The sequence below is a fragment of the Otolemur garnettii genome, unplaced genomic scaffold (genome assembly GCF_000181295.1).
Source record: "Otolemur garnettii isolate 467f Iridium unplaced genomic scaffold, OtoGar3 scaffold00219, whole genome shotgun sequence".
Lineage (NCBI taxonomy): Eukaryota > Metazoa > Chordata > Mammalia > Primates > Galagidae > Otolemur > Otolemur garnettii.
In genome coordinates, this window is record NW_003852614.1 from 1,361,202 (window position 1) to 1,373,905 (window position 12,704).

The window sequence follows — 12,704 nt, forward strand, 5'->3', positions numbered from 1 at the left end:
GCCACAACGCCCGGCTATTTTTTGGTTGCAGCCATCATTGTTGTTTGGCGGGTCCGGCTGGATTTGAACCCGCCACCTTAGGTGTATGTGGCTGGCGCCTTAGCCACTTGAGCCACAGGCGCCGAGCCATAATAACATATTTTTAAAATAATAGTACAAAGGAGGCAGGTGGGAACCTGTTTTGGAGTAAGGAAATCACATTAGAAAATAACTGTAAGTCACAGGAAGAAATAAGGAAAACCAAAAATGTTAAATAGAAAGTTAATATAGCAAGCTATAAATATCTACTTGCATTCCTTACTTCTCTCTGCTTCTTTGAAACACACAAAATTATATAAAGTAATTATAACTCTTATTTGTCTATTTACAACTTACTACACTTGGATACAAGCTTGCTCAGTCCACTGCATGAATCAGCTTGGTATTGCAGTCAAAATTTAATACAAGGCTATAATAAAATCAAGACAATGTAGTACTGACATAGGGATAAAAATATAGATCAATGAAATAGAATAAAGAGGTAGGAAACAAGCCCTAACATTTATAGTCAATTGATTTTTTTTAGACAGAGTCTCACTTTGTCACCCCTGGTAGAGTGCCATGGCATCATAGCTCAGCCCTCAGACTTTTGGGCTCAGCCTCTTGAGTAGCTGGGACTGCAGTTGTCAGCCACAATGTCCAGCTATTTTTTAGAGGCAGGGTCTCACTCTTGCTCAGGTTGGTCTCGAAACCCTGAGCTCAGGCAATCCACCAGCCTCAGCCTCTTAGACTGTAGTCAAATGATTTTTGGTAAAACTGTCAAGACCATCACTAGGGAAAAAATAATCTTTTTTATTATTATTTTTATAATTATTTTTTATTAAATCATAACTTTGTACATTGATGCATTTATGGGGTTTAGGGTACTGCTTCGATATACAATGTGAAATGTTTACATTGAACCAAGTAACACAACCATCACAATTATACTCATTCTTAATAGTTTTGAAATGTACCATTGCATCATGCACATTAGGTGAAGTCCCCCCAAATACCCTCCCTTCTCCCATATCCCCTCTCCCCACCACTCTAACACCTCTTCCCTTCTACTTTATAGACTATAGTTATGTTTTGCCATTCGTATGATTGTGTAGGTGGTTATATATTGATTTCATAGTAGTATCAAGTACATTGGATGCTTTGGAAAAAATAATGTTTTAAACAAATAATACTGAGACCACTGAATAACCACAACAAACAGAATGAAGTTTGGACCTCTGCTTCACACCATATACAAAAATGGATCAAAGACTATTTAACTTCTACTTCAGTTTCAGTCCATATCTGTAATAGCCTATATATCTCCAAAGTTACCTCAAACCCAACACATTTAAAATAGAACTTATTGGGCAGGGTGCAGTGGCTCACACCTGTAATCCTAGCACTCTGAGAGGCCAAGGCAGATGGATTGCCTGAGCTCAGGAGTTCAAGACTAGCCTGAGAGAGACCAAGATCCCATCTCTAATAAAAATAGAAAAATAAACCAGGTGTTGTGGTGGGTGTCTGTAGTCCCTGCAACTTGGGAGGCTGGGGCAAGAGGATCACCTGACTTCAAGATACTGAGGTTGCTGTGAGCTATGACATCACAGCACTCAACCTAGGATGACAGAATGAGACTCTGTCTCAGAAAAATAAAATAAAATAATTAAATTAATTAATAAAATAAAATAATAAAAGGCTTGGCACCTGTAGTTCAGTAGTTAGGATGCTGGCCATGTACACCAGGACTGGTGGGTTCGAACATGGCCTGGGCCTGCTAAACAAAAAATAGCTGGGCATTGTGATGGGTGCCATAGTTCCATCTACTAGGGAGGCAGAGGCCAGAAGACCTCTTGAACCCAAGAGTTTGAGGTTTCTGTGAGCTATGACACCACATTACTCTACAGAGGGCAACAAAGCGAGACTGTCTCAACAAAAAAGAAATTTTTTTTTTTTGTTGAGACAGAGCCTCAAGCTGTCACCCTGGGTAGATCTTCTGCCTCAGCCTTCCAAGTAGCTGGGACCACAGGGGCCCGCCACAACACCCCGGCTATTTTTTTGGTTGCAGCTGTCATTGTTGTTTGGTGGGCCCGGGCTGGATTGGAACCCACCACCTTAGGTGTATGTGGCTGGCGCCTTAGCCACTTGAGCCACAGGTGCCGAGCCAAAAAGAAAAATTAATAAAATAAAATAACCACCCTGAACTAGTGCAAGACCCTGTTTCTAAAAAAACAGCTGGGCCTTGTGGTGGGTACCTGTAATCCCAGCTACTCCGGAGGCTGAGGCAAGAGAATCACTTTAGCCCAAGAATTTGAGGTTGCTGTGAGCTATGACACCACAGCACTCTACTGAGGGCGACAAAGTAAGACTCTGTCTCAAAAAATAAAAAAAAAATGGTAAGATGAACTAGAACTTATTGTCATCTTTGTCTCTTATCCCTAGAAACATTTCCTTTCAATGTTTTCTTTCAGTGATACCAGCATTTGGCTGAGACCAGTGATTCAAATCCATATTCCTAGCACTGTGGGAGGCTGAGGCAGGAGAATCACTTAACGCAAGGAGTTCAAGACCAGTCTGGGCAACATAGCCAGACTCCATGTCTAATTTTTTTTTTTTTAATTATCCAGGTATGATAGTGGGTGCCTGTGGTTCCAGATACTCAAGAGGCTGAGCCAGGAGGATCACTTAAGCCCTGGAGTCTGAGGTTGCTGTAAGCTATTATCACACCATGGTAACCCAGACAACAGAGACCCTGACTCAAAAAAAAAAAAAAAATAAGAGAATTCTCTGAGCCATTCCTACTATGTACTTTAGAGCCATTTTCAATTGATCTGTCTCTCATTTCCCACGTTAAATTAGCTACCAAGTTCTATTGAATTCTTCCTTTAGAATGTTTCTTACATCAATTTCTAATTTCTTTTTTTCTTTTCTTTTTCCTTTTTTTTTTTTTTTTTTTGAGATACAGTGTCACGTTGTCACCCTCAGTAGAGTGCCATGGTGTCTTTAGATCACAGCAACCACAAACTCTTGGGTTCAAGCGATTCTCTTTCCTCAGCTTCCCAAGTAGCTGGGACTACAGGTGCCTGCCACAATACCTGGCTATTTTTAGAGATGGGGTCTAGCTTTTGCTCTGACTGGTCTGGAACCAGTGAGCTCAGGCAATCCACCCACCTTGGCCTCAAGTGCCAGGAATACAGACATGAGCCACTGCACCCGAACCCACACCCTTCCATTTCCATTGTCACTATTTTAGTTCTAACTCTCACTACTTCTTTCTTACTCACGTAGCTCCCTTTAAACAAATCTCCTACCTATGTTTCCCACACTCAGATCTGTTCTAAACACTACTGGAATTTCAGTCTTATTAAAAACTACACTTTAATTATATCATATCTCAAAAAGTTTCAGTGTCTTCCCATTGCCAGCAGAATAAATTCTAAAATCTTTGGCCGGTAATGCAAACTCCTTAATATTCCAGACCATAAGATGTTAGTAAATGTTCCACATAATGTGGATTAAACAAAGTCACATAGTTTCTTTACTGTAAAACGTCCTTGGCTTGGCGCCTGTGGTTCAAGTGGCTAAGGCGCCAGCCACATACACCTAAGGTGGCGGGTTCAAATCTAGCCCGGACCCGCCAAACAATAATGATGGCTGCAACCAAAAAATAGCCGGGCATTATGACAGGCGCCTTGGTCCCAGCTACTTGGGAGGCTGAGGCAGGAGCCTCGTTTGAGCCCAGGAGTTGGAGGTTGCTGTAAGCTGGGAAGCCACGGCACTCTACCCAGGGGGATAGCTTGAGGCTCTGTCTCAAAAAAAAAAAAAGTCCTTAAATTAACTAAAGTTAATTAACACTGAGTGGGCTCTAGATATAACTCATCATTATAACACTCCAAAAGGGTGAGATACAAAATGTAGTTGACTAAATAACTCTATTACATAGACCATCTGTTAACATTTCTCGTGACACTAGTGTTCTGAGGAAGAGCCTTGAGGAAAGGCTTAGGAAGCCCCAGCCTACACTTCTAGTTTTATTTCCCATTAATTCTTCCACATAAATCATCTGCTTAGACCGAACAAAGTCTCCCTGAGATGCACTTGCTCTCAAGTACAAACCGAGTCTCTTTTCTGATCTGCCTATGTGGTATGTACTTTTTCTCTGAACATTTATATTTTTGTATTTTATTGAGATTTAATTCATGTATCATAAAACTCACCTTTTTAAGGTAGATAGTTTGATGGTTTTTAGTATATTCACAAGATTCTGCAACCATCACCATTATCTAATTCCAGAACATTTTCAATTCATTCCCAAACAGAATTCCATATCCATTAGCAGCCACTTCCTATTCCTCCCTCTCCCAACTCCCGGCAGCTACTAATCTACTTCCTGTCTCTATGGATTTGACTATTCTGAACATTTCATATAATCTGTATATCTATTACCTACTCATCTACCCGAAGATCATGTTTGTTCATTTTTTTTAATTATTCAGTTAAAATTCATACACTGTATCAAACACCGTGCCAGGCTATGAATGTACAAAGGTGAATGACATTTTGCCTTCACAGAGCTCCCTGACTAGTGCAGGAGACAGACAGTATAGTGTTAGAAGTGCTAGTATGGCCCTGTGAACAAAGTGCCAGAGGGATAAAGAGATTTGAGCAATAAATTGTGGAAAATCCGTGAAATTCTCACTGGGGAAGTAGCATTTGACTGGGTATTGATTCATTTGTTCATTGTTTTAATTCATCCATTCAGCAAATATCCATTGTGCTTTTATTATGTGCCAAGCACAGTGCTGGACTTTGAGAACACAAAAATGAATAAGAAAAACTCCCCATACTTCAAGGAACTCAACAGTCAGGAGGAGACAAATACATACCATAATCTTGCAAAAGAGTATGACATAAATTATATTAGACGAATGTAAATCTTGCTATGGGAACAGAGAGGAATAACTAATTCTACTTGTGAATTTGAATAAAAAATAGAAATTTTCCAAGGAGTTTGAGGTTGCTGTGAGCCAGGTTGAGGCCACGGCACTCTAGCCTGGCTGACAGAGTAAGACTCTATCTCAAAAAAAAAAAAAAAAGATATAGGCTTTTCTTCTGCATCAGGGAGACCATGACTCTCTCTCTCATTCTGTCCTTAGTTGAAGAGAGCCTCATTGCTTTTTCACTATATGTCTCTTCATGAGATCTTGCTGTGTGTGGAACATTCAACAGCTGACGAATCTTCAAGGTGCTTTCCTACTACTACTCTTCAGTAGCGTGGGCCTTCCTCAGTGCAGAGCACCTATTATTTGTTTAATAATAATGGAACACAGCATAGATACACACAGTGCTACTATGAGCTATAATAGTAATAACTGCAAAGCACTCATTGTTTTTGGATTTGAGGAAGGCTACCCAAAGCCAGAGATTCTCTGGATGATGATCAAGTCCTGGAATACTGGAATATTTATGTACAGCAGGAAAAAGTATGCATCTGCTGAAAAATGGTGTGACTTGGCCTTGCATTTCCTTGATCACCTTGGCTCCCTCAAGAGAACCTATGACACTCAGGTGAGGAAAAACAGGACCAGGGATAGACAGCATGACCTAGGGGACAGATAGGTTATAAGCTGGGCTCTCCCTAAGAACGCAACCCAACCCTCCATGGCTAGAAAAGGATCTTAATCGTTTTTCCATATAACTTCAAGAGTTAGGGGATGATAAACAGTAATTTCTTAGAGTGAAAACCAAGAAGGAAGGAGAACAGGGGAAAACATAGGGATAACAAGTGGAATCTAATTAAAATGAATGTCAATACTGAGCTCTGGGAATATGCATCACAGTCTAGTGCTTTATGGGAAAGGACTGGCCTCTGCTCAGTTTAAAAAGACATTTTCTGTCCTCCTTAGCAAAGTATCTCAAGAATGGAAGAAAAAGTATCCAAAGTACTCAACACTATTATGAAACTAATTGTTAGCTATCTTAGGAAAGCTACAATCCAAATGGAGCCCTAGACTATGGGAGGGGGGAGGGGGGGAGGGAGGATAGGTGAAGAGAATGATATTGTGGGGACCACACCTATAATTTATCCTATTAGGGTACATGTGAATTTGTCTAAAGGTTGAATATAAATGTCTTAACACAACAATTATGAGAAAGACATGATGGCTATGTTAGCCAGTTGGATGAGAGTTTTCCAAACTGCATATGGAAGCAACACACTGTATCCTATGATAGAATTTATGTACACAATTATGATCTAATAAAAAATAAATTTAAAAAAATAATAAAATTCCTTCCATTAAAAATTTAAAAAATAATAAAAATAAAAAGACATTTTCTCTAAGAACTATCCATAGTTGCAGACTTCTGGGCCATTAGATAACTAGGAAATATTTGGTGGAAAAAAATCTTTGTTACCAAATGAAAACAAAAGATCTTTTATGTTTTAAGTACCTTTTCCCTTATAATATGGGATTCCTGGCTCAATGCTCGTAGCTCAGTGAGTAGGGCTCCAGCCACATACATGGAGGCTGGCTGGTTCAAGCCCAGCCCAGCCCTGCTAAACAACAACAACAACTGCAACCAAAAAATAGCTGGGCATTAGGGTGAGCGCATGTAGTCCCAGCTACTCGGGAGGCTGAGGCAAGAGAATCGCTTAAGCCAAGGAGTTTGAGGTTGCTGCAAGCTGTGATGCCACAGGACTCTACTGAGGGCAACATAGTGAGACTCTGTCTCAAAATAATAATAATAATAATAATAATAATGATAATGTATTCTTCTTTCTAAAGAGAGGACTATGTTTTCTCCCCAATCTGAAATCACTCAGATCAGAAAATAAGGGTTAGAATTTCATGCCATCACCATGAATCTGGGAAGTTTTCCCACATTTCATTTTCCTATCAATAAGTCTATTTGCTATTCGCTTTCCCAGATGAATACTCCCTATGGTGAGCTCATGGAAGCAGTAGATAAGAACAAGGACTCACTTTTCTGTGAAGAGTGAGAACTATTGGAGCAAGGCAGATGAGCAGGCAAACTCATAGCAACTTGAAGATGTATTGTCCTGAGATGCTGACTATTTAAATTTTGCCAGACTTTCTCTTTAGCTTTTGTTTCTGTTTTCTTAGGCTCTATGTTCATGTTGTTGAATGAAATTTTCTAAAATAAAAGCATGTTGACTTTTACCTCAGTGACTGGCTCATTTCTTGGGGACATTGAAATAGCCCATGTGAGAGCAAGATGGTTTATGCTCCTTGTGAACAAAAGGGAATGTTCAGCTCAGTCCAAGTTGTATTTTATTCCTGAAGTGCTCAAATTCCTAATACCTGAAGATAACAGAGAATCATATTCTTCATTGAAAGGACCTTAGTGGTCACTGGGCCCAGCATTTGTCTGATTAATGAAATCTCTCTCTGACATCCTTTAGAATCAATTGCCCAGTCTCTATTGGGACATAATCTATCACAAGGAACTCCAAGGTAGCTTTGACCACTTAGGGCGGCACCTGTGGATCAAAGGAGTAGGGTGCCAGCCCCATATGCTGGAGGTGATGGGTTCAAACCCAGCCCACGGCCAAAAACTGCAAAAAAAATAAAAGCTCTTCATATAGAACATAAATCAGGCAGTCTATAAACAAGTCTGCTTCTCTGTCCCAGACACCTTTTGGAGAACTGAAAACAGAGTCAGGCCCCTCCCTGTCCTTATAGGCTTTTCCCCCTTCAGGTTAAACACTCTCAGACCCCTTAGCTGTTCCTTATGTGATCTGGTCACTTCACCTTCCAAAAGCCAAATCTTGTGTTCCAGTGAGGTCTGACCCATGCAGAATGGAGTAGCCTGATTCTGGCTAGACTGGCATTAGTGTACCAACTGTAAGATTTTGTTGCCTTTTTCACCCAGTGGTGTTGGGTGGTGATTTCGCACAGGGAGAGAAGGACAGCTTGGCCACAGGTGCAAGCTTGCTCCTGGAATTTATGAAAGCAAGAAACGACTACTACTCGGGGTGGCAGTAGCAAAATGTCTTTATTCATGACTACCTTTTATAGTAAACTAATCACATACGCTACATTGATCAATAATCTTAACTTTCTCTATTCTTATCTTAAACTATAGAAAAGACAAAAAGTCCTGGAAAGTAAGATAACCATCTTAAGACTAGCCTCAAGCTATTCCTCTAAAGATCCGAAACAACCCTGCATTATCTGACTTCCATTGTCAAAGTTAAAGATTAGGACAAACAGGGAAGTAAAACTTTTTCTTCCATGTACTCAGTTAAGTTTCTGAGAAACAGGCTCAATTTCTGTATTCTTGCAGTTTGGAACCCCCCCTCGCCCGCTTTTACGATGGAGTTTTTCTCACTCAAATCAACCTTTGAGGCATGTCTCCTGCACAGATAGGCCATCAACCCTTATCTGGCAGGCTGACTGCATGGTCAGAGTTCCAAACAGGAGGTTGTTATCACCTTACCTGCAGGCCCTGCCATGCTCTCCCAGGCAGCTAGGCTTCTACAAAATGCACAATACTCTCGAGTCTTTTTGCTCAGTTTCCTAAATTAAAAGAGCACATTTCATTTAACTAGTTTTTTGTTGTTTTGTTTTGTTTTGTTTTTTTTGAGACAGAGCCTCAAGCTTTCCCCCTGGGTAGAGTGCTGTGGCATCATAGCTCACAGCAACCTCCAACTCCTGCGCTCAAGCGAGTCTACTGCCTCAACCTCCCAAGTAGCTGGGACCACAGGCACCTGCCACAACGCCTGGCTATTTTTTTTGGTTGCAGCCGTCATTGTTGTTTGGCGGGCCCAGGCTGGATTCGAACCCACCACCTTAGGTGTATGTGGCTGGTGCCTTAGCCTCTTGAGCCACAGGTGCCGAGTCCATTTAGCTAGTTTTATGTGGGCATTCCTCCCACACAGTGGGTTTGTATTAACAATTTTAAACTTTTGATTTTTTTTTTTTTGAGACAAGAGTCTTACTTTGGCCCCCTGACTAAAGTGTTATGGTACTATAGGTCACACCAACTCAAGTTTTTGGGCTCAAGTGATCCACTGTTGCCCCTGGTAGAGTGCTGTGAAGTCACAGCTCACAGCAACCTCAAACTTTTGGGCTTAAGCAATTCTCTTGCCTCAGCCTCCTAAGTAGCTGGGACTGCAGGTGCCTGCCACAATGCCTGTCTATTTTTCTGTCACAGTTATGATTGTTGCTTTAGCTGGCCTGGGCCAGCAAATCTGCCAGCCTTGGTGTATGTGGCTGGCACCTTACCCACTGAACTATGGGCACCACCTCAAGTGATCCTCTTGCCTCAGTTTTACTACTTTTGGTAGAGATGAGGTCTTGCTATTGCTCAGGCTGGTCTTGAACTCCTGAGCTCAAAGGATCCACTCACCTGGGCCTTCCAGAGTGCTAGGATTACAGTTATGCTACACCTGGCTAAACCTTTTTTTTGGAGATAGAATTTCGCTTTGTCACCCTTGGTAGAGGGCCCTGGCAACATAGCTTGCAGCAACCTCAAACTCTTGGGCTCAAGTGATTCTCTTGCCTCAGTCTCCTGAGTAGCCTATTATTCACTCTTTTTGTTTTTTTTCTGCACCAATAGAGATTAATTTGCAGACATCCTGTCCTCTTTCCCCTTAATGCTTCAGTGCATATTTCATAAAAACAAGGATACTCTTCTACATAACCATAGTAAAACCATCAGAATTAGGAAATTAACAATATGATTCTACCCCATTCTAATTTCACTGATTGTCCTAGTAAAGTCCTTCATAAATTCAGGATCATAAGTTGTATTTAGTTATCAGTTGCCCTTCATCTCCTACAAACTGAAATGGTTCCTCAGTCTGTTTTTATCATTCATGACCTGGACATTTTGAAGAGTACAAGCTAATTACTTTGAGCATGAACCTCAGTTTAGGTGACTGTGATGTTCCCTGATGATTAGATTTAGTCTATGTATTTGTAGAAGGCATACCACAAAAGTGATATGTTCTTGGTGCATCATACCAGTTAGCACACAATGTCAATATGCCCTATTATGCTTACAGTTAAGATGGTGTCTGCCAGTTTTCTTCAAAATAAAGTTAATTGATAAATCTTTTGTAGTTAGTAATTAAGTAATTATAAAGTAATTATAAAGTGGAAGATAAATTGAGACTAAGTAAGCATCCTGTTCCTCATTAAATTTTCACCACTGGTTTTAGCATCCATTGGCAATTCTTGCCTAAATCCATTTTTACTGTGATGGTTTCTAAATGTTAATTTTCCATTTCCATAATTCCTTCTTCAGTTATTAGTTGGCCCTAACTAATAAAATAAAACTAGATGTTTTTCTTTCTCCCTACTTATTTACTTATTCACTTTTTAAAATATATTTTAGTACAATCTAATGGTTCCTATCTTATTCAGTTTTTTATAACCCACTATTATCATTGTGAAAAACTGGCTCCTAACCCTTTTAACATGTCCACATTATTCTTTGAGCACTTCCTTACTTTGTGGCACAATAAGATTCTCCAGGCTCACATTCAATTTTCCCTGCCTCCCAGCCTAGAATCAGTCATTTCTCCAAGGAGCCCCTTGCTCTTTTTAATGGAGGATGGTAGTTATTGCCCAAAATCTGGATCCCAGAGGTATACTCATTATTACTGTGGCACTGTTGGTTTTAGGTCCTCTCAGTGGACAGAACTAGGACATAAATGCTTGTGTATGTGTATATATATGTACACAAACATACACATGAACATGTATATGTCAGAGCCCAGGACTGGCCAGGTCTTGGGCCCAGCTTAGGTAGGTTCTGGACGTGGACCACTAAGCTACCTTGCTGAGGAACAGTTTCTTGTAGGTGCTTGAGGGCTATCTACTTTAGCTGGGGGAGAGAGACAGAGTATCTTAGAGAGAGTAAAGGTCTTCTTAGAACAGATAGCTCTTAGTCTTTAGCAGAGCTTGGTAATCTTCAGCAGAGATGCCGTGCTGGCATTCTGCAGGCAGGAGAGGAGACAGAGTCAGAGTAAGTGGATCCATGATAGAATGCGCATGCCTCGCGACTGCCTTCTCCAGCCTAATATAAGGCTGACCTCGTGCTTCTCAACACCACAGATGTAGAGACTGCCAATTCACCAATGCTCTCATCTCGAGCTCACTCATGCTTGTTAGAACCAAATCTCTTTCCATGCCCTTTTCACCAAGGTGTTCCATTACAGGTATTTCCTATAACTCTCACTCCTCCTAGCCATAGGCTATACGGGCTGCTAAATGTATACACATACATATACATAGATAAAAAACCATGAGTTCATACTGGTACCTCCATTTTCAGTCCAACACTAGTGGGTTTATTCTCACCCTCCCCATTTTCCTATTTGTAACTCTTCCAGCATTGAGAAGCCTGGCTCTCATTAACCTCAAATATTTACTTATTTGCCCATTCCCTTTATATGATCCCTGTCTCCTAGCCATGCAGGCTGTCACCTGAGCCCAAACCCCAAAGTCCTGACTACGAGAGCTGCCCCTTTGATCCAAACCATAGCAAACACTCTGGCCAAGTCATCAGCCAGGCCGCCAGCCCAGAGAGCAAACAAGCTGAATTGCTAGCTGAGCCTCAACATAGCCCTGATCCTGACCCCAACCCCAGCCAAGAAGAAAAGGAGACCACATTAACATAAAACTACATTTCACTGTTGGCTCACTGGACTTAAATGTTTACTCTTCCCTGCCTTCAACTTAGTTTACTCCTACTTATCTTTTTCCTTAGAAAAACCTACCTTGACTAGGTCAGGTTCTCTTGCTATAAGTTATCTTAGGACTCACTTTTATTTTTCACATTTTTATTTTATTTTTTTTAAATGATAGCTGTGTACATTAATGCAGTCATGGGGTACAGTGTGGTGTTTTCATATACAATTTGAAATATTTTCATCAAAACAACACTTGTTTGTGGAATAATTTGATTATCTGTTTTCAACAATAGTCTTTACATTCAATGAGGGCAGACAGTGTGTTTCCCTCACCATTGTGTATTTCCAGAATCTGGCACTTTTAAAAAAATGTGTTGAATGAATGCAAACTTCTTTATCCCACACATACTGTACTGCCTAATATTAACTAATGTCTCTGCTTGTAGTTCCAGGGTTCTTTTTTTTTTTTTTTAACTAATTGAATTTATCACTATTAAATTGCTCTTGCCAGGGGATCTTTCCGGATACAGAGTATAGCCTTAGTATGTTAGTTATCACTGTCAGGCTCACGTTATCTACATATTTGGTGAGCAAGCCAGCTAATTAATTTCTTTAACCAAATAAATGATAAAACATACTGACTAGTAGAGAGCTGAGACAGAGCCTAGTGATGTGCTTTGTAGTCCTATCACTGGGCTCTTTTATTCATGCAACAAAAATTTCCTGAACACTTGCTACACTTGACAAGGCATTGTATAAGTACTAGGGATAAAGTAGTGAACAAATAGAAGACAAAGTCTCTCCTTCAGAAAGCTTATGTTCTAACAGAGGCAACAGATAAACTAGTATATGTATAATTTAAACATTGATCCATTCATTAGCAGACTTTGGGATGATTATTTGCCTGCTCAATAATTATATTATCTGGCTCGGTGCCTATAGCTCAACCGGCTAAGGCGCCAGCCACGTACACCTAAGGTGGCGGGTTCGAATCCCCAGCCCGGACCCGCCAAAACAACAA

The 12,704-nt window shown here is 40.5% G+C and overlaps 1 protein-coding gene and 1 pseudogene across 1 annotated transcript in view; both read left to right on the plus strand.

Annotated features, from left to right (window-relative positions):
- TEX11 (testis expressed 11) overlaps positions 1 to 7,021 on the plus strand; it is a 159,812-nt gene extending 152,791 nt beyond the window's left edge. Inside the window, 2 exon segments of the mRNA XM_012812714.1 lie at positions 5,422 to 5,586; positions 6,950 to 7,021. Of these exon segments, the coding sequence (XP_012668168.1) occupies positions 5,422 to 5,586; positions 6,950 to 7,021 (237 nt within the window).
- A 4,857-nt stretch (positions 7,022 to 11,878) lies between these two features.
- Positions 11,879 to 12,704, plus strand: part of LOC111722150 — an 8,410-nt pseudogene continuing 7,584 nt past the window's right edge.